This window comes from Anneissia japonica, unplaced genomic scaffold (assembly GCF_011630105.1).
Source record: "Anneissia japonica isolate Jap-2015-1 unplaced genomic scaffold, ASM1163010v1 scaffold287834_len5846547_cov211, whole genome shotgun sequence".
Classification (NCBI taxonomy): domain Eukaryota; kingdom Metazoa; phylum Echinodermata; class Crinoidea; order Comatulida; family Comatulidae; genus Anneissia; species Anneissia japonica.
Window position 1 is genome coordinate 2650667 of NW_022704992.1, and position 22355 is coordinate 2673021.

Here is a 22355-nt window from a genome sequence, read left to right on the forward strand (position 1 = left end):
TATAACAATTTTTAATAATTTTTTTGGTTTATTTTATATCATTCTCTTACTATTTTTTTTCTTATTTTGTACAATTTTTTAGTAATGCCACTGTGTGTTTTTGGAAATTCTAAATTGAATGGACTGCATGAGGATCTGTTGGTATGTGTGTTGCTCTGTGTGCTAATTGGTTAGTCAAAATTATAACTATCTTAATATTACCAATTTGGGATTATTAAAAAACTAAATAGGACTAACAAAAGATAAATACAAACTGACCATTTAGTTTTGAAAGTATTAAATGTTATTTTAGTAAACTTTGATAAATGACCAATTGTTTATATTTGCCAACAAGGAGCATGACATCTGAAAAATGGTATTCAGCTTCACTCCAAAAGACAGCAAAGAAAAACTATTTATGTTGATAGTTGAGAAAAAATTAACTGTGATTGTGGTTAGATCAATAATTAAAAAGTCAGTCAATCAATCAAATAATCAATCAATCAAACTCAATCAATGAATTAGTAAATTTCTTCTCATTTTCTGATGTTTGTTTTTGATTTTAGATAACCACACCATTATGGCACACTGTGAATAATGTAATGGCGGTTCTTGCACTTTAAATTGCTGGTGAATGGTGTGGTGGTGATGGTTTTCACTGTTCATGGTAGTCTTGGTTAGTTTTAGGTTATTTTATGTTATAGTTCTTCTTCGTTTTTTTTTTCTCCTTTTTCTGTTTACGTTAAAGCGCATAGAAGCATTATGCGCTATATAAATGTAACCTTATTTTTATTACAATTAATTAATTAATCAATCAAAAATATATGAAAGATCAATTAACCAATGTATATATTATCAGTAATTGACAATAAAAATGTTATTTGTATTACTTTATAATGTTAAAATGATTTATACATTATTAATGAAAACTGCACCAGTACGACATACAGGTCACAACCTGATTTCACCAGTGACAGTTCCACAGTTATGATGCCAGTATTTTAGTTATACAATTTTATAAATAAAATGAAATATGTTCCATATTGTAGACGTTATTTCAGTTATGCCTTCAATTGACAGATATTTAAAAAGTCTTGAAATGGTCTTAATAAGAGTTTAATAGTTTTTGAAACTCTATTATATGACTATTAAAATATATGGTTTATATATTAAATAAGTTTATATATGATAAAAATTAAACTATTAAAAATGTTAAATATATATTATATAAAACAATAAAACATTCATATTATTTTAAATATTCCATAATATAAAACATTGAAATAACTGTCATAGAATGCCACGAATAGAAGCCCTATGGGCTTAATCTCGAGAAGAAGCCCATCTTGAAAGAAGCCCCCTCTTTAGTTTGTAAAAGTAATCTCGAAAAGAAATCTATCTCAAAAAAGCCCATGGGCTTCTAATACAGATAATACAGTGTATTAGCTTCTTTCGAGATAGTACCTACATTCACACTGTCATTATCCTATTATTTTGATAGCATGTTAGTATCAATAATATTTTATAGTACTAGAAGGTTAAAATTATAAAAATATTAAACAGAATTTTGAATTACATACTTAAAAAATGTTGTATAGTAGCAATTCCAAAATTTACAGCATTCATTTTTAAAGGAAGCTTCCTCTGTAGTTTGCAAAAGTAATCTTGAAAATAAGCCCATCAAAGAGGCCCTGGACTTCTATTCAAGGTTTCAATGTATCATATGATATGAAACATTGATATATGTTTCATATGATACAATGAAATGTTTAATTGATTATTGAAATTTATTATATATATATAATAATATATATTTATATATAATATAATATGTTTCATACACTCTATGGTATGAATATTAAAATATGTTTTATGAGAACATCTTTTGTTTATTCTACAATCTTTGTCAGGGATTCAGTCTAATTGATCGCCAAACATCTAAATAGATTAGAGAACTTGGATGGATAAAATATTGTGAAACCAACAACAAAAACTAGTCAACACTGAAAAGGAACCCTTGTAACATGGAGCACAAACAATTATAAACCAACTCTACACGTCTGCATACATACACACGCACAAAATAGTCCAACGATGATAGGTGGGATGTGGTGGGGACTTAATTTCCAAGGTGTGTACAGATTTGTACTTTATCTGGTCTATGCTTCATGTAATGCTCTGTCTTACTCCCTGCAAAACAAAACAAAACAGTGCATCATTCACTTCTAATAATAATAAATATGTTAGAAAAATAATAAATACTTAAAATAAATAAATTGTATTGCTTCAACATTTACACCGTTGACCACAAAAATATTATTAAAATGACCAATACAATTATAATAACATTATGATAATATAACATTAGTAGAACTGTAGTATTAATAATAATAAAAATAACAACATCTTAGACCAAAAGTAAAAAATTCTTCATTTCAGCGGTGGCGCCAGAAATTTGTTGACAAGGGCCCTGACGTGTCAAACTGAGGGCTCCGATCCAAGGCGACGACGAAGCCTTGGTCGACAGCCCGGAGTAAAAAAAAAATCTCGCTAGGGTTCATGGGGAGAGTTTTTATGGCTTAATTTGGTCCTAAATGTGCCTTTAGAGCACAATATTTGGGATTAGCAATCAAAATAGCGTATTTTGGATAGACAAATATTTTTTTATTTTTGGTCCGACGACCTAGTTGATTGTTGGATGACAAGGGGGGGGGGGTCCTGGCCTGTCTGATGGGTGGGCAAATGCCCACCCTGCCCCCCTGCTGGCACCACCACTGCTTGGTTTATGAGGATACCAGTTCACGTAGATACTAGTTAGAGCAGATACAAGTTTGAGAACATGCCAGTTGTTACATTAAAAACTTGGATGGATGTTACTCTAGTACAGTACACTTGTTTGTCGCCCTCTCTAAAGTAATGTACTGTATTCAAAGATCTTATAAACACAAGATGGCGTTCTCCGCGATTTTACGCGTAACAAATAGAAGCGTTGATTTGGCACAGAAAAGTAATCAGTTTTGGGAGAGGGCGTCCTAGTCGTTGATATGGATCTGAGATAGGGTGTTACGCCAAAGTTCGTTACCAAGTACGTTAATTTGTTCCTTATGTTCTAATGAGAGGGCGCATTGTAAATTGGACGCTTCTAATTGTTACGCGTAAACGTAAAGTCGTGCAGCGTATGCTATGGTCAGAGCGGTCAAGGTTCAAAAGTTTTCAATTTTGCAAGAGGGCACCGTCCATGCGTTATTACAGAATTTGCACGTGTAAATCGCGGAGAACGCTATCTTGTGTTAATAAGATCTTTGACTGTATTGCATTCATTGATACTACGACCTGGTACTGAGACTCAGTGGCAGCGCTAGCAGGGACAAGGGGGAATTTTCTTCTAAATAATTTTCTTTCCCCCTCAGTTCCCACCCCGACCCCAAAAAAGAAGAAAAACCAAAATCTGTCGGGGAGAAAAAAAAAAAATGTATTTTCTACATAATAGTAGACTATCTATCATGAAATCGATTAAATAAGCCTCTGAAAGCACTAAATTGTCATATTTCTCAGGGGCTTCACCCCCTGAACAACTTTCAAGACATTTTGAGCGACACCTGACCACGCCCACTTCAGGCCACCCCATCATATTTCCCCTTTAAAATTTTACCTTCCCCGCCCCAGATTTCAGACGCTGGCACCGCCATTGCTGAGACTATATACATCAGCAATGGTTTATGGTAAATATATTTTAGAATGTAAAGCAATAATTTATTTCACAGCTAATGAATAATAAAGGAACGATCAAAGTGCGATATAAATGTCATTCATTAAAAGAAATCGAGACACTGTAAATATAGTTTGCTCATTTGTACCAGTCGCAATTGCCAGGATGGTATTTACTCAAACTACATGCACTTAATCATGCCCGTAGCTAGGTGGTTCAAGGGCTTCGAAAGAACCCCCAAGAAATGCCCTTTTAAATTATTATAAAAAAGTACTACAGTATTTGCATGGAAGTTGTTGAAATTAACTTCAAATATTTAAATTTGGCATTTTTATGGCCATTTCGAGACATATGAGGTGTTATATCTTTAAAATTTAGTCCAGCCATGGTGGGACTGTTGTGGGTAAGGTCTCAAAGTGCCCTTTTGTAAAAAAAATTAGAACTCCCCACCCCTTTAAAAATCCTGCTTACGGGCTTGTTAATCTAGAATTTGATTTAGTATTCTTCAAATGAAATGATGGCTTGTAGTGACTTGATACCATACTACCAGCCTAATTTCCAGGCCATAAGTTTTAATATTCTTTAGAACAGTACCGCGAAGGAAGCGAGCCTCAACTTCAATTAATATTTTGTATCAGTGGCAAGTTTTTCCTCACTGGTGGCTCTGTTCCAAATATAGACTTGGCCAAGTCTACCACTACAGCAACACAAAACATAATAAAGTACCGGTATCAAAAAACCTTAAAATGTTAATACATACAATGGTAAGACATACAATCTTTTGATCCGTGTGATAATGTAGGAAAGCCTTTATTAGACCAAAGATTAATACTATAGATTAACCAGCCATTAACATTTTAATCAATACTAAATGTAAATGTAAATGTAATGCTATGCTTAAAACAGCTTAAGCATCTAAATCATTACTTAATATCTTCATAAAACAGTACTTACAGAATAATACTATAATTCTGCAGCAGTAAAGGGGAAGAAAACAACATCAATGAAAGTATATTGCAAAAACAATTGTTAAAATATAATAATTCTGTCAGTTCTAATAATAATATTGATGATAATAATGAGAAATAAAATCAATATTTAACAAAGAATGGTGAGTTTTAAAGTTGGTTAAACCAACATAATTAATAATAATTAATTCTGTATGAAATAGTAATAATTATTTATTATTAATTACATTCTGTTGATAAAATCCCAACTTTATTTAATTAAAAAACATTTCAGCACATAAAAATGTTAACATAAATAATTGTGCAATTTTGTGTGTGAATGTATTACAGTAAACCATGTATCAATCAAGAGTGCCACAATTTTCCACTCTTCCTTTTGCAAAAAGAAGCTTGCTAAGCTTTCAGGATTTAAGATTATAATGTAAAGCGACATACCTACGTAAGTTGAATTGATTAGTAAATCATTTTGAAATTGACTGTCATGTCTTTGTGTTCTTGAGTCGGTGTGTCCTTGATCCTAGAAACAAAATAAATGTTAGGATTAATTTCCTGCATATAAAACTGTCAAAACGAAAAAGCGAATTTCATTAACAATTCTAACAATGCACTGCAGCAGCATTTTCCACAAGACAGACTCAGATGTCCCAAATCTCCCGGAACTCACGGGAGTCTCCCGGAAATCAGAACGGCCTCCCGCACTCCTACAAACAAGCAAGAATCTCCCGGAAATCAACCCATCTTCGAAAATTCATAATTTTGCATTTTTTCACGGTTGTATTTTCAATTGGTAAAATTAGATGTGTTAAGGAAGCTCATTAACCAGATCAGTGGTGGATTCAAGGGCGGGGACAGCCGGCACGGGTCCCTTAATAACTTAAAAAAAATAAAAATAAAAATGGGGTAGAAAAAAAAAATAAAATAAAGTCAGAGAGGGCCATTTTCCAGCCATCTAGAGGTGCCATAATCATAAATTTTCTTACCTCCTCCAATCATGGTGCAGCTGAGGTAAGTCCCTCCCTGCACCCTCCCCACCCTTTGACTCGCCACCGCAGATCTCCCGGAAATGACTTCTTCCAACTTGGGACCCCTGCAGACTGAGTCACAAATCACCACCGTGCCCTCAATGGCTAAAGCCAGGGCCCCAGACCCAGGCATCAACATTTTTTTGGAAGGACATTGGGCCATAAATCAGCCCCTTAGTGAGCATGTAAAACAAACATCAACTACACTTTAAAAACATCAAAAATATCCAACCCCCAAGGAGTAGGGTTGAGTCTTATGCCACCCCTGACACTTGCAAAATGTTTGTTTCTGCAATGGCTTGCACTTCGGCAGGCCAATGATTAGAGTCTTTGGGAACAAGCATCAGGAGTATGTGAAGGGTTCGTGCCATGTCGTAGAGATAATTTTGAAATGATCAAAAATTTGTGCCATGTGCATGCCACTTGTGTGATCACTGCACAAACACTGCCAACGTTGTGTGTCAATGCATGTCCTGCCTTTTCTTCTGCTCTTCAAGAAGTAATAGTCCTGCAGCTGCCAGATATAGACATCTTCTCAGTTCTGCAATAACAGTGTCTCTGGCATTTAGCATGTTGAATCGTCTACAGTATCGCAGGGACAATGCATGGCGATGCAGGAACACAACAGGAACTATGCTGGTCATGCATTACACTGCGGGACAACGCGGTATGGTAGATGTGAACTATGCGCGATACTACTTAACTTATGCATAAACAAGAAATGCCATTGCGGCCCATTTTTGGCTGCGCATTGCGTAGACAGTGCGTAACTTATGCGTGTACAGTTCGCAAACAGGCCGCAAACACAGTTTCACGCTCCTCTGCGTACTACCGAAATGGCACGCCTTGCCACGATGCGTTGCACAGAATTGCGGGGACAAAAAAGCGCGCAAGTGTCTAGAGTGGCATTAGCCAGAAACGGCAGGATTCATCTCATTACACCAATGACAGACTTTTTCTAGTTCGATCTGAACTATATTACAACCAAATAATAATATAATTTTCAAAAACATGCTTTTGGTTGCGATCAAATCTGATGCACAAATTCAATTTCCAACTGCCAACTAAAAAATTGATTGTGACCAAATCTTGCATATATCATGTAGTATTTCAATGTACAAATTTGTGAGATCGAATAGCATGAATCCATTGGATCAACAGAAGAAAATATATTACGAGATAAAAGCTTGTGTATTAATCTAACTTGCCAAAATACAAAACTGGTTGTGGTCATATCTCACATATTTAATATTTCAATGTACCATGGTGGTGGACAGTATATGGCTACGAGATCTCATGCATTTTCAAAATATTGTACCAAAGAAAGCATATTTTTTATATAGATTGTGAGATCAAATCTCATGTATGATTCAGCTTCTTACATGGAGGTGCTAAAAAAGATATGTTGTGTGATCATGTCCCTTGCATCTAATGAATCTACCAAATGGGTTAAACAAACTAAATCGCACACATCTATTTTCTGAAGTATTGAGTTGAGTAATGTGCCAACAAGAGCATTGGGTTGTGAAATAAAATTTCACACATCTGCATTATTTCATTTGACCAGAGACCTAATCTACTGTATAAATCTACCAAAAATAGGATGATATATATTGTGTATTGCTTTAATCATAAAAACATTGATACACTCACCACTGGAGAATTAAAATTAGCCTCTGATGCATACACAAGTGCTGAGACACCTAACAATGATAAAAACATATGGTGATTAATCTTTCAATACGGCATAAATATTGAATTTTTTTATCTTAAAAAATATTCATAAATATGATTATTAGATTATATGACAATCATAACATCATGAAGGTGGATTACTACTCAAGCTCTCTTTGACAAGTGTTAGGCCAGTGTTTACATGCACTAGGATTAGTAAAAGAATTATACTATTAATAGATGTGCCAGGGTATATTTTCTACTCTAATATTTCACAAGGGATTAATACACAACAATGTAGATGATGTTTAGTAGCTGTTATTAACTTGTTTTTTACCATCAAGCAAAGCCTCAAAGATACCTTTAAAAATCTAGATTGCAGAATGACTGGAGATATGGTTTGGTTGTTAAAGTGGTACGTTCCACTCCCAAGATCATAAGTTACATTCTGGCAAAATTGTCAGAATTGTTCTCATAACCAAAACAACTCCATTCCCCAGTCTCTTAAACTTGGTTATAAAGCATCTAATGTATGGGCATCGCAAAATCTTATATATGATGTTATTATGCAGTCACCACAATGACTTAATAAATCAAATTACACTTTAAAGAAAAAGAACATGTTATGCTTGTTGTCATTTATTACACTACAAGATCAATAAATTAAATGTGCTGGAAGAAAATCACCAGGAAATGATCTGACAACATGCAAAACTATCAATCAGGTAAACCCTTTCTATTTCTTATTCAAAGGAAGCAAAAGCTGTTATTATTCACATTAGGAGTACACCAACACAACCAAATTGAATAGGTTTACTAAATGGGAAAACAAAAAAGGTTATTGCCAGGGAATTAAATAACATTCCCTGAAGATTCAATTTGATGTCTTACTATTTTGAGATCCTTCAACCGTATTGTTGTCCTTCGGAGTGTTTTCACAAGCTGCACGGACAGTAGGATCTTCATTTACATTATAAGACATCGTATCAACAGTATTTTGTGGCCTATCATCACTGCCATTGATGTCCCTCTGGTTATCATCTCTTCCACCAATGTCCCTCTCAATATTATCACTACCATTATTCCTCTGACTGTCATCACTGCCAGGGCTAATCCTCTGACTGTCATCGCTGAACTCTCCAGAACTAGAAGAATATGGCTGAAATTGAAGGTTAGAATCATCTAGAAAACTGCAAAGACCAGGCATTTCGCAATTGACATCTGTCACCGACACAGATCGCTTGTCATCAAACGAACACTCCTGCCTGCTGCCATCAGTGCTCACATCTGGCTGCGAAACGGATCTTGTGAAGGTACCATATGAAGACTTCTGATAAAGATCGGTCTGTAAACTGGATGATGCTACCAGAAAAATCTCATCCTCATCACTTTCAAGTGCATATTCACCATCAACTTCATCAACTGGTAAAGAACTAGAATGTTCGAATGTATCATTGAGGGAATCTGCAGAGCCATTTGGAAGCTCACTCCTAGGGTTCTGATGTCTATCAGTAAAAGATGTACCAGCAAAATCTGGAACCTCACTCCTTCTGGTGCTCTCACATCTACCACTTACAGGTTTATTAGCAGTAGCTGCATAGAAAGGCTTTGAACTTCCAGATATATTCTTTATGAAATTATTAAATCTATCCTCTTTCTCCTCACCTTGGACAAAGCCTGTTCTTGATTTTAACTGGTCAATCCGGTCTTCGGCAGAACACACCTACAAAAAATGATATTGAAGATAATTTGCATTATCATCAAATTCCTCTTAAGATAATAACAAAAATGCAAGCAAATTCAAACAGGTAATATTGTGATGAGGGCTACAGCACAGATCCTGTGCCTACAAGAGAAATACATATAAAGAGCACAAAACAGCACAGTCTGACAGACATCAGTGGTACTCATCATTCTACAGCTGATGATGATAAATGATAATGATGATGTTGATTATGATAGTTATGATATGATGGATGATTATGGATAATGAATGATGACAGATGATGGAAGACAATGATGATTTTGATGGATGGTTATCATAATAATGATTGAGGCCAATGATAAAGGATAGATAACAACGACGATGATGATATGATCACGATTATGACAATGATGGTTATATGATGGATAATAATGGATAATAAATGATGACAGATGATAGAAGACAATGATGATTTTGATGGAAGATTATCATAATAGTGATTGATGACATTGATGATGATGATGATGATGATAATGCTGGATGGATGATGATGATAGATAATGAATTATAATAATGCCTAAAAATCTAAAGATGATTATACAGTTTTTGTACAGTGCATACATATTACAATATCGCATCGCATTTTGAATAGACAACAGCTTCTGGGCCAACTGCATTCAAAATAAGTTAAAAATGAGAAAAGGAAAATGCCTTCTAAATACAAAAAAATAAAATCTATAAATCTTCACCAGTATTACTGAAATATAAATCCTACACAGATTGAATTGATAAAAAAGATGTTACAATTTGCACCATTAAAAACCGATATATTTTACATTTGATGAAAAAAATTTTTTTCTAATGAGAATAATATTTAAATCTGTTTCAAGGATGCAGAATGTATTACAACAAACACGCAGTTGTTAACGAAACATGTACTTCAGCACTCCATGCAAATATGAAAAATGGTACGAAATATAATCACCACATAATTGATCCTGGGCACAATGTTCATGAATAATTGAGAGCCATGTGTAGGTCATTAACATTGCAAAGGCCAAGTCACAGAATGCAAAACAAGCTAATTCTATTACTGCATATTTACTGTGTAAAACATATAAATATATAACACTGTAACAACAAGAGTATATAATTAAATAATTACAACAGATATTTACAACATTTACTCACTAATATACACACATGTTGACAAAGTTAACAAATGCTTAATGAAATTTAGAATAAGATAAATGTTTATCTGTGTAAAAGAAAAACACTAGTAACACTTTGACTAAACTTGAATTATTTATTATTACAGAAGCTTTTGCCAGCAGGTGCAGTGATCCTGATATCATAGTACACTGCCGATAAAAGCTTGAGTAATAAATAATTTAAGTTATTCAAACGTGTTTCCAGTGTTTTTATTTTATACACCAACCCAAATAGCATGGCTCAATCCACAGTTATAACTGTGTATTGATGCCATGTGTTGGTGCCTATGCTTATATGTGTATATTTTTAGTGGTGTATATATGTGTTGAATTGTTCAGTGCATATGCATAATAATAAATCTACTATATAGCACATGTACCTCAATGCCACAACGAACTTTACATAATTAATGTAACAAAAACACAAGAAAAAAAGAAGTAAATAACCAGAAAATGTTTGAAACAAATGAGGAGATGAAAATTAATGCTCAGGGGATTCCACCCACCAACATCAAAACAATATCATAAATGACATATCTGTAAAATTCAGAATGTATTTTCTAATTCAAAGTAAAATCTAATATCACTTGTGTGCATGAAATATCCTACTTTCTTCCACTAGTAGAATCATGACGTTAGCACCAAAGACGTTCCATTTGTCAAGATTAGTAATGTTACCTTTTAATATCATTTACAAACAAAAAAAAAAACTCTAAATTGTAAAAGCTAAAATGTGTAATCTTTTCACACAAATCAGTTCAATACGCATAGATCTGTATGATGTATTACGTATTATCGTGAAGGAAATAGTAATTATATCCTTTACAAATTCTTAGAAACTGACACGGACCAAATATATCCGGAATATCTGAATCACAGTATCTATTTGATCAATAATTATATAGAAAACCAACAATGAATGGAAAATATAATGATAAAGCGGTTTATTAACCTTCTTCATTAATTTTTATTTATTTATTTATTTATTAATAATTCATCACAAATAAAATTAAAACAATGATAATCAGCTGACTAGTTCATTTTTCAATGCAATTTTAATAGAAAATATTAAAAGAAAAATTTACAGAGGTGGGTTATATCAGACTAGTAGATAATCAAACTGGGATAGTATTTAAGACACAATCTTGGTATGTACAATACACTACGCAAGGCACATACAACATCAAAGCACTATATCATGCTCTACTATGGGTACACCAGCCCACCTGATTCTCACTATGGGCAACCTGGGCAAGTGTAAGGGCAAGTTCATCTTCTAGGCCGCCTATTAGCTCTTCTGAAGCTGTTATGTCCAGGCCTCTAACTTGGTTTTCCAGTTTGCTAAGCTTGTCCTCCAGCGAGAACACATGGCTAGCTGAAAGATATACCTACAATAAAGACAACATTTGCATTTAACTGTTGTATTCTCAATATATAAACACCAAGTAAAATATGTTCAGTGGTGGCTCCACAAAGGGTCTTAACCAAGGGGCCATCCAGAGCCTCGGTCAAGTTCCTGGAATAAAATCCCTGGACAGGCTCATGGGGAGCGATTTTAAAATTGTGCTTTTAGACCACAACATTAGGAATTGAAAATCAAATAACTGTTGAGATCGGCAAATATCTTTAGTCTGACAACCACATCTAATGTGTACAATACTGTACGTGGTATTGTATTGACTCCTCACCACCAACTGAATATATTGTCTACACTGCAGGATAATAAATCATTTTCTAATTTCTATTTTAAAATCTTCCAAACCATGTTTAAAGTTTTGTTGCTTAATGAATAAAACCCCAACAACTTATTTCTTCTCTTGCTCTAAATGGTTATCAACTATACGGCACAATGAACAAAAAATTAATCTAATTGGTTTCTGCACATACATGCAGTGCAAACAAGATACTGAATTAACATTAGAAAGATAATTGTATTTCTTTCAATTATTGTTTGTTCTTTATTCACATGATAATTTCAAATAAATTATTGAAAAACAAAGTAAATCATTCATGTATGTATGATTAATTCAATGAAATTTTTTTTTTAGTTCAGATGTAGTATTACCTTCTCTTCAAGATGGATGATTTCATCAGCAACTTCGTCAATGTGCTCAATGTCACACTGGTCTTCAATTGTCCCCTTCATTTTTTTCCGACAGCCACTTACAGAATCTTTCCTTCTAGCTCCTGTCTTCAACGACGAGGAAATTAAATTTGTTGATGTGTTATGCGATGAAGTAACATGGATTGACTGATCATTAACGAAACAATTTCCGTTCTCTTCCACTGAAGATGGTTTTACAGCCAGATCATTCTGGGTGTTGCAAACATGAGCCATCTCAGCATCTTCACCAAGTGTCTCTACACTTGAATTTGGCATGTGTTGCATACCGTTAGGCATCTCATTTACATTTGTAATTGGCAACAATTCCTGTACACTATCAACACTTGTTTCTTTAAGATCTATCAAATCTAAAACAGCATCTGAAGACAAGGATTCGTTTGCTAAAACTGGTTTTCCTGTCGAATGAGTTTTAACATCACCAGATGCAAACTGGGCATGCTCAGTCTCAATTACATTTTCTGTTGTGGCAAGGACTTTCAGTGCAGTATTGGTTATCATCCTAACAGCAATTGCAGCTGTTTGCTACAGGAAAAAAAACAACATTTAAGTAACGTTATTAGATGAATGACTACAAATACCATGACATTTAAGGTTTCTAATTTTAGGAAAAAACTATACGCTTACCTCAGTCTCCATTCCTAGACAATGATCATGAACTTGTAACTTCTGTTCTAGTTTTTGGACATCCTCAACCACCTGGTCCTATTTAGGATTAAATATATTACCAAAACAGTATATTAAATTGATGTTCTCTAACATTCTTACATAGCTGTATTGACTGTACTCATGGTATGTCATTCCTAACAATTGATAATCACAAGCTAAGCAACCAGCAAGTCATAGTGCACCTCAAATGATTTCTTTTCCTCTGCAAATTACATTCTCTAATTAATGCATTTATTTATGAATTTTTATTTACACATAAACTGACAAAACTTTGGATAAGACAGCTAAAATATAAACACTGAAAGAAGAGAAACAAGTCATCATGATTCTACATTTCTTTCCAAATGCGTAAAACACTGTATTCCATAAGGAAAACCTGCCACGCATATTCAAGTGGTTTGATTTCTTAAGGTTACACTGACCGACTGCTGCCTGCATATCATACAACTGCCGATATACCCATGTAGCAGTGAATTATAATAATCATTTATAGACAGCAATTCTCTGCCTATGAAATGTGCAAAGTTAGGGTCATGGAAATTTGTAATGATTTCCCAAAATTTCGCAAATAATAAATTATTATTATTATTTATAATACTGTAATAATAAATTATTATTATTATTTATAATAATAATAAATTATTATTATTAGTTATAATAATAAATTATTATTATTATTATTTATAATAATAATATATTATTTGAGAAATTTTGAGAAATATGACCAAAAAAGCTATTATATAAATTATGTTAAAATAATGGGTGCTTTTCCTACCTGGGGTGAAAGATTGCCTCCGTTTTGTTTACAGTCATCCTCGTCACTTTCGCTGTCACCAACTAATGTCTTCTCCAGCGATGACAGACATTGCTCTAATACCTCCATCTGATCACTAATATTTGACATCTATAAACAAAAATGAAATTTCTTGTTATATAAAAAGTAAAAAACAAGTGGCAAAGCATATAAGGAGAGAGCGTTGGTTTGAGACCGACGCTCGTCCCATTGTCTGTGTCCTTGGGCAAGACACTTTATCTACATTTGCCTCTCTTCACCCAAGAAATACAAATGGGTGCACTTGTGGAAGGTGAATGATCTGGAATTAAAGCTGTACATGCATAACTAGAAATAATCCCCAGGAAGCGGAGGAGGTTGCATACCATACATGCTCGGTATCCATTGGGAGAAAATGCCTTGTATCTAAAATGAAAGGTATTACATGAATAGAATATAAACCATTATTTACAAAAGAAATTAAAATTAACAACAGCAGTACAAAAAAGAATTATACTATAAAAGTTTGTGATCATGGAATTTTGTGATACTCACAGTGCACTACCACATAGAAACTGTGTGCTGTTTGTGATCATAAAATGTTGACAATTGTGATTGTGATGTTGAGACATGACCATGGGCTATTTTACAAATATTCTTTGTGAGATATTTACAATTTTGTAATCACATAGTACAAATTAATGAATTATGTAATGAGATATGGGACATAGCTTTCATAAACTGTCATCAAGGTCTTTGAGATAAATGATAACATTTCTTTTCTTAAGTATATTACGCCAACTTACAACACTTATGCAATGATTAGTGTAAGTTGCAATTTGAGGGATTATGCCCATTGGTCATTACAAATAAAACCAAAAAACTCAAAGGACATAAGTGGTAAGGAAGCCGTGTTAGTCTAAACGATATACAAAGAGAATTAAAAGGCAGCACTCTGAGACTAACTTAGATATTTATTCAACACAAGCTTTCGCTGGCAGTCAATGCCGGCTTCAAGTGTCACAAGCAAAGATGATTAAAGAGAAAATTTATTCATAAATGCAATTAATACTATTTTAACCTAGGTTGACCAAAGTGCTTTGAAATTTGAAGGCTTAGCAAAATCCCAACTGTGAAATTCAATACCAACTTTCAATTTGGTTATTTTCCATTAAGTGATGTAGTTTATCAAAATACAAAATAAATCATGTATATAATCTAATATGTTAAATGTTACATAAACTCTGCAAGTCCTTTTTAAAGCTGAGTAGATTAAGTTTCATGATCAATATCAATGGGTTTCAAAAATGGAAGACCTACTTTAATAAACTGTAATGCACCAGGAGAAAAATACATATATTCAATAGTTTAAATTGTGTATTTTATATGTATGTAATTATCTGTAAATATGAAAAATAAGAATATATTTTCCTTGTCAATTAACAAATTCATAAATAATTCCCATTTGTATATTCTTTGCATAGTCCCTAAATTGGCTTGTGATCGTTTAAGGATTTTTCCTAGTAAAATATCTATAAATCAGCAAAAATTGAATGAAAATTTAAATTTAGAAATTCACTTTAATGGTGTTTTCCGGATTTTAGCCTAGACAGTACATTTAAAGAATTAAAAACCAGAGTTTGATAACCAAAAAATGGAAATGTTAACCAGGTTTAATGATGACCAAGTTAATGATAACCAGGTTGGCAGTGAAAATATCTTCAATTGTAAAAACCCCACCCACATATGCTGAGTATTCTCAACTGTTATTAACATCTGGATGAGAATTCATCAGACATATACTTCTAGGGTGATATGCAAAGCCATCAAATCATTAACAGTGGGAAAGAGAGTAATTATCAGCGTCCTCTGCGGACATATCGATTCGGCATTTGGAATAACACAAGAATAATATAATGTTAATTTATATGCTATCCATGTTGTCTAGAGTAGAAGTGAAAACACTAGGCAGATTAAAGAATATACTAATTACAGATAATAATTAACAATAAATATGATAACTAATGATGTGAACAAGTACAATTAACATTGGCTACTGTAAAGTTATATTAATTATAAACGTAATACACCACAGTTTCAAATACCATATGTATGATGAACTTATTATTGTTAATTCATATGTTATGCATCCATATGTCTACAGCAGAAGTCAAAACATCATGCACACAAAGGGATATGATACTAGGAATAATCATCAACACCAAATATATGACAAATAATGATGAATATGTATAAAATAATGTAGCAATGAACTTGAAAATGTTAATTTATATACATCTACAGAAACATGTATTCACATACAGTAATATACTAATTAACAAAAATATGACACTTAATTATGGGAATAATAATAATTAATAATGGCCTCTATTGAGATATTATAATGCCTTGATATAAAATATTTAAGGTCAAAAACCAAATTATTTGCCCAAGCCTGACTATTTTTTGACAAAAATGTATTTTTTTGCCAAGGAAAACCCAGAATACTTGTGTAATGTACACATATAAAATGTCTTAATTCAGATAATCATGTAATACTAAATATGAAAATAAATTATTTGATTACACATACTGTACTACATAAAAATTGAAGATGGATGAAACTGGTACTAGTATAGGCATTTATAATCCACCTCTAAAACTAAAGCAATAGCATGCACCACCATACTAAAACCACAAGCCACTGAAATAAAACCACAAAGATACCAAAATAAAACCAATACACATGCTAACCTGGTTGGCTGAAGACAACATCTCCTCTGCTGATTCTAAAACTTCATCTCTTCTCATAAGAACTTTTTTACTGAGATTGGTTAAATCAAGTTCTGCTTTGGTTGATAGCATCTTTCGTTTTTCTGGTGGACTTTGTAGTAGTATTGCTGCAGTATTCACTATGGACGGGACTGTTTTGATTAAATTTTTAATAGCTTCTTCTTGGGTAGAATCTTCATGTGGTGTAAGTCCATTTTGAAGACTTGTTGGATCATTTAAGCATGTGTCTTCCCCACCAATGTTTTGGGAATCAGACATGGAATCAACTGGTTTACTAACTACACCGTTGCCATCACTATGTTCTGCACATTGTTTAATGAGATCTGATGTTTCTTGTAAATCTGTATCACTGTCTTGAGCCTCCATCATAGAGTTGCTATCTTCTTCACCATTTAATGTATCATTTGGTTCTGATATATTCATCTTCTGGCACATTCTGTCACTTTCTTGTTGTACTGATTCACCACTGATCTCCGTATTCCTTATGTGTGCATCAATCTCAGAACTAAATTCTGTATTTACTGGGTTTTCTACATCTGGAGAACCTTTTCGAGACAACCCAGCATCACTAGTCCTTGTGGATTCTGTTGATGCCTGTCGTGAAGATAATGAAGCACTCTTATGAGAATAGCTATCAACAGAGTCAAAGGAAGCTTGCCGTGAGTGTGGATCTTCCTCAGATGAAGGAGAAAGTCTTACATCATTTCTGAAATAATGCCTTAAAGCTCTTCTTCGATTGTGATCAACAGAAGATTCACTACTGTAACTATCATGGCCAGAATCATAGTCTGCACAAAATCTTGGCATATGGTATGCTGGAAGGGGTGGGTTCGGCAGCTCACCGTCATCTTCAGACACCTCTACAACTAGTGACAGTGAATCATAACGAATCAACTTATTTGTTGGCGAGTTGTTTGGAGTTTCTTCATCATCCTCATCATCATCAAAAGAATCTCTTGCATAAACAGAAGCTACACTCGCCTCTTCCACTGCCTGTGCTGATGCTGAACTATTTTTAGTATCACTATCATTCACACCACTCTGTGATAAATTAGTCTTGCTTCCTCCAACCTCAGAATTTCCTGACAAACTGCCATGTGAGGAACAGCTGAGATTGTCATCACTATCTCTTGTGTTGTTGTTTTGTTCATCTTCTTTGGTCTCTGAAAATTCTGAAAAAGCTGTGAAATATTCACTGCTACTAGTGGTCTTGGCACTTAGTGGAGAAGTTACTCTGGAGTCTAGTTCTGATTGAGCTGTGTGGTATTCGGTACTGTAACTTTTAGAACTGATGTAAGATGATGGTGACATTCTATCTTCACTTCCATGTCTGCTCTTAGTATCTGATAATTTTTGATGCAGCTCTTCTTCTGAGGAACAAGGAGTTTTGCTGGTTGGTGATCTGTTGGAAATCTCATCTAGAAACTCTTCTGTCGAAAAGAATTGTGATTCATGGCTTTCTTCCCCTTGATCACTTTTTAGAGTTTCTGAACTTGAGCTATGTGGCAAGGTGATATCATCCCAGAAAGTGTGGCTGTTGTTCTTCCCTAAGGAAAGCATACCTGGGACAGGTGTACTGGGAGTCGATGGGTTAGAGTCATTCTCCACATCAGGAGTGGTGAGATTGCTGTGAGCTGACAAATACTGCGTTTCTAAACTGTCAACTTCTGTGTCACCCATACTTGGAAGACTGACATCAGACACACTATCAATTGAATCAGCTTGTGCATCCTCCAGTCTAATCTGTTTAGAGCACCTTGCTCCCAAAATGTCACTTGTTTCTAATTCTGGCTCTTGATCACTGTGCTTGGCATTTTCTTCTATCATTTGTATATCGATATCCTCAGAATTACATTTAGGATATCCTCGTTTTATAAGTCTTAGTGGAGACCCATTTATTTTCCCCAAAATCCCACGATTCCTTGCACAGTGATATCTTTCTCTACCAAAGTCCTTTTCCTCCGCACCGCTTTCCCCAATTTCACTCAGGACATTATCATCGATGCATTCTGGTGAAGACATTTCAGGAATGGGTGAAAGTGACTTCAGATGTGTAACAGTAGGATCAACAGCAGGTTGAATGCCAGAAGAGAAGCGTTCATGTTGTGTAATAACTTTTGATATTGGAGACGTTGGCATTTTCTCACAAAACACTTCTACAGATATTTCATTTGTGTTGTTTTTATATACATTTGGGTCAAGACGTATATTCTGAGGAAAAATCAATTCAAAGAAAATTGTAAAGATGTAAAATTTAAAAGAGCATAATATTTTTTATAATTTTTTTTATTTGCAATTTATTTAACCAGAATAAATTCAAATTCAATGAAGAAAGCTTAACACTACAAGAGAAAATAAACTGAACTACATTGTTATTAACAGTGGTCTTGGACACAAATATAAAAAGGTATGACTAAAATGATACAAGCTATCATATAGGCATAAATATTATACCACTTAATCAAATTGTATTTTGGAATTAAAACCCAAAGCATAAATAATACCAAGTTTTAACACATAGTCGTAAACTTAAAATGTTTTCATGTCACCTCACTAAACATAACTACCATGCAACCCCCATACATAATGTTTAAGAATTACATAATAAACAAATTTAAAAACAACAGGAAGAATGCTTATAACAAGAGAGTGCGACGTGTGTTTGTGAACTAGAACCCCACAGCTCAAGCGTGTACCTCAATACATAATATAAACAAATTTAAATATGTAATAAATATCTGGGTTAGTTTTAACCTATTTCATCACCTCTACAATAATAGTATAGTCATTTATTCATTTGTTCCTAGTCTCCATGGTTTAAGAAGATCAAGACTTTTTCTACTCTTTGTTTAGCAAACCTCTAACTGCCAAAAATGGTGATTTCGAATAAAAATAAAATTTTATTTTTGACCATTTAGTGCACCCTCCGCTACGAAAAAATTAAAATTTCATTTAAAAAAAATAATATTTATTCTTATTATGCCCTTTGCTCCTGTGAAATCTCCAAAAATAAGATATATATTTCTTTCTTAATTATATAAATTCAAAGCAGTTATCAATCTCATTACTATACTGTTTAATTTATTAATAAAATCTTATACTGTATTTATTTTCTCTGCCTAGATGGTTTTGGTCAATATCATTTTGCTACATGAGAATACAAAATTAAATTTTTTTTTCTGATCTCTTTTGCCAATCTTCAAAAAAATAAGTTCCCGAATCAAGTATAAAAAAGTCTTGCCTAAAAATTTTGATAGGTACTTTTGCTTGATGTATAACATCCTCACTTTTAGGCTTGCACTGAATAAATTTAGTATACAGTATGTACTAAAAGCTGACAGTAGTCATGCCCAACACCTTACTCAAAATGTCACCCATCATGAAGCCTAACCATGCTTACATGCAGTCACGCGGCTATAGTCAAACTTTAGCTTTAACCAATTAGAGACCTCCACCAATCAAATCGTGTAGAACCTGGCCTACCGACCAGCCATGGTATATAATATTAATGAGTTTTAAATATTACAATAATAATTCTTATGCAAGTGCACACCCCACAAAATATAGACATGACTCCTGCTTGCGAAAGGTCATTGATATCAAAATTACGCAACAAATTTTGAATTTCAGAGTTGAAGGGTGAAAAATACATGCACCATTAGGCAGCAACATAATTCTGAATACCTCCGATGCTAAAAGCAATGATGTGGTCATTAAAAAATCTACCAAGTAAGCCTCAAGATGAATCAGAATCTGATGTGTGCGTGTGTCCCATTTATTCATATCGCACATTTTCCCCATATAATTACCTGTGGGACTTGGACGCTGTCATCACGATGATTACCTGCACACACTGTGGAATATAATCTACACCAACAGTACTATTAAGGTGCTAGAATCTTGGTTTTTGATTATTCATTTTACAAAAAGCCAAAAACACACAATTTAAATTGTAATTTCTTTATAAAAAATATATAAATAATATTGCTTATCAGGGTTACTGTGTTTTTTTTCAAAGAATACCGAAATGTCACACTTAGCAATCATCTTCATAATTATCGTCATCTTCATCACCATCACACCATCATCATCATCACACAGTGCGGTTCATAGAAAAACCATTGGGTACTATAAATTATTCACATGTTTTGATGACAATTCTCTTGATGGCATTCAGGATTAATCCCATCAACCAAACAATGGATCTTCTCAGAAACATAACAAGAATGTACTGAAATAAATTATAAAGGTGCAAATATTACAATTACTACACATTAACTGCATATTAAAATATGTACTGTATATAGATTTGAAAATATACGAGCTCTATCATGTTGTGCACTCTAAGCCATCACCATAGCGATGAATGACGTACACACATGATGAATGATAGTTCTATACAAGTTTTTATTAATTCAAAACCCAACAGTGTGTGGAATAATAAACAAGGTCATAAAACTATAAGTACCCTTTAGAAATTTAATATAAAACTTAATATTTATAAAGAATATTAAAAAATAGTTAATTCAAAAACTTGACATAAATAATGTTAAAATTTATATTATACAGTAATACTATTCAATAATAGTTTATATAGTGCCAGCATCGACATAGTAATACTTATGGTGATTCTGATTTTCTATGTGAAATGTAAAGTGTGTCAGGGGCAGATCCAGAATTTTCAAATGGGGGCACAACAGTTTCAGAATAGATAAGTAAATAGCACATAACATTGATTTGCACAGAAATTTTAAAAATTTAGTGGCAAAACAGGGAGAGAAGGTGGGGAGGGGGGTTATCCTACTGGATCCGCGCCTGAGTGTATGGTAGTTGAACGTATATGATCATTAGATATGCTGCAGATGATTCAACAACATTTAATACACACATTGAAAATCTGTCAAGATAAAATCTGCAGTTGAATTACAATTTAAACTTTGTATGTACAACATATCCAACATAACTTCTTGTATAGCGTATCACATTTCCTTCTTATGAATTTTTGATAAATCATAGTCCATCAGAATTTATACATTCAGTTGATTTGATTTCAGGTTTTTTGAAAAATATGTTCATTTAATGTAAATTGTCCTCATGATGACAAATGACATTTAAATTCAAAATATTGCCTTGTGTTACATTCATGATGACCTTTTGAATATATCTTAAAATATTATGCTCCAAGTGTAATAAGCTTACCATGTATGTTTATATAAAACATTAAAGTTTATTATATATGTCTTTTATTAATAATTCATCTTGGAGTTAGTACAGAACATGCCTTTAGCAATATATGCCTATGAGTATGAATTTACAACACTACACAGAGAATTGGTAATAACATAGTTGTCACACATGTTGAGGTAACTACACCCTTGTAGGTAATGGTAATATCATATATCATAGATTTTTAAATAACTTCTTCAATTCAGTTACGTGTAAATAAAGATGACATCGTTCTACGATGTATTGTTTGAAACGCAATCACATCTAAATTTTTGTACCTGAGTAATAAGTATCAAATTTCATAAGAAATTCAATTTTCCAGTATAATAACTTCCAGAAATTTGTTCATTTAAGTAAAGGATATTATTTGTATAATGTATTTCTTTTCTTTTAACCAATATAAATCACCAATTTATATATATTTCTAGCTGAAAATAAATAAGATGAGGAATAAAATAATATTGAATGATCATGAAATAAAATAATATTGAATGATCATGAAATA

The 22355-nt window shown here is 33.2% G+C and overlaps 1 protein-coding gene across 5 annotated transcripts in view; it reads right to left on the reverse strand.

Annotated features, from left to right (window-relative positions):
- Positions 1-11: 11 nt before the first annotated feature.
- The window catches only part of LOC117104903, a 56715-nt gene continuing 34371 nt past the window's right edge, over positions 12-22355 (reverse strand). For 2 of the 5 annotated variants that reach the window (XM_033245809.1, XM_033245808.1), the window contains 9 exons: positions 16586-18835; positions 13835-13963; positions 13018-13095; positions 12334-12915; positions 11495-11656; positions 8244-9075; positions 7332-7381; positions 5092-5173; positions 12-2169 (listed from right to left, as the gene is read on the reverse strand). In XM_033245809.1, the coding sequence (XP_033101700.1) occupies positions 2099-2169; positions 5092-5173; positions 7332-7381; positions 8244-9075; positions 11495-11656; positions 12334-12915; positions 13018-13095; positions 13835-13963; positions 16586-18835 (4236 nt within the window). In that variant the 3' untranslated portion in view covers positions 12-2098. Of the gene's footprint in view, positions 2170-4642; positions 4660-5091; positions 5174-7331; positions 7382-8243; positions 9076-11494; positions 11657-12333; positions 12916-13017; positions 13096-13834; positions 13964-16585; positions 18836-20433; positions 20901-22355 lie in introns of those variants that run through there. The other 3 variants (XM_033245810.1, XM_033245812.1, XM_033245811.1) reach the window with 3 other exon arrangements.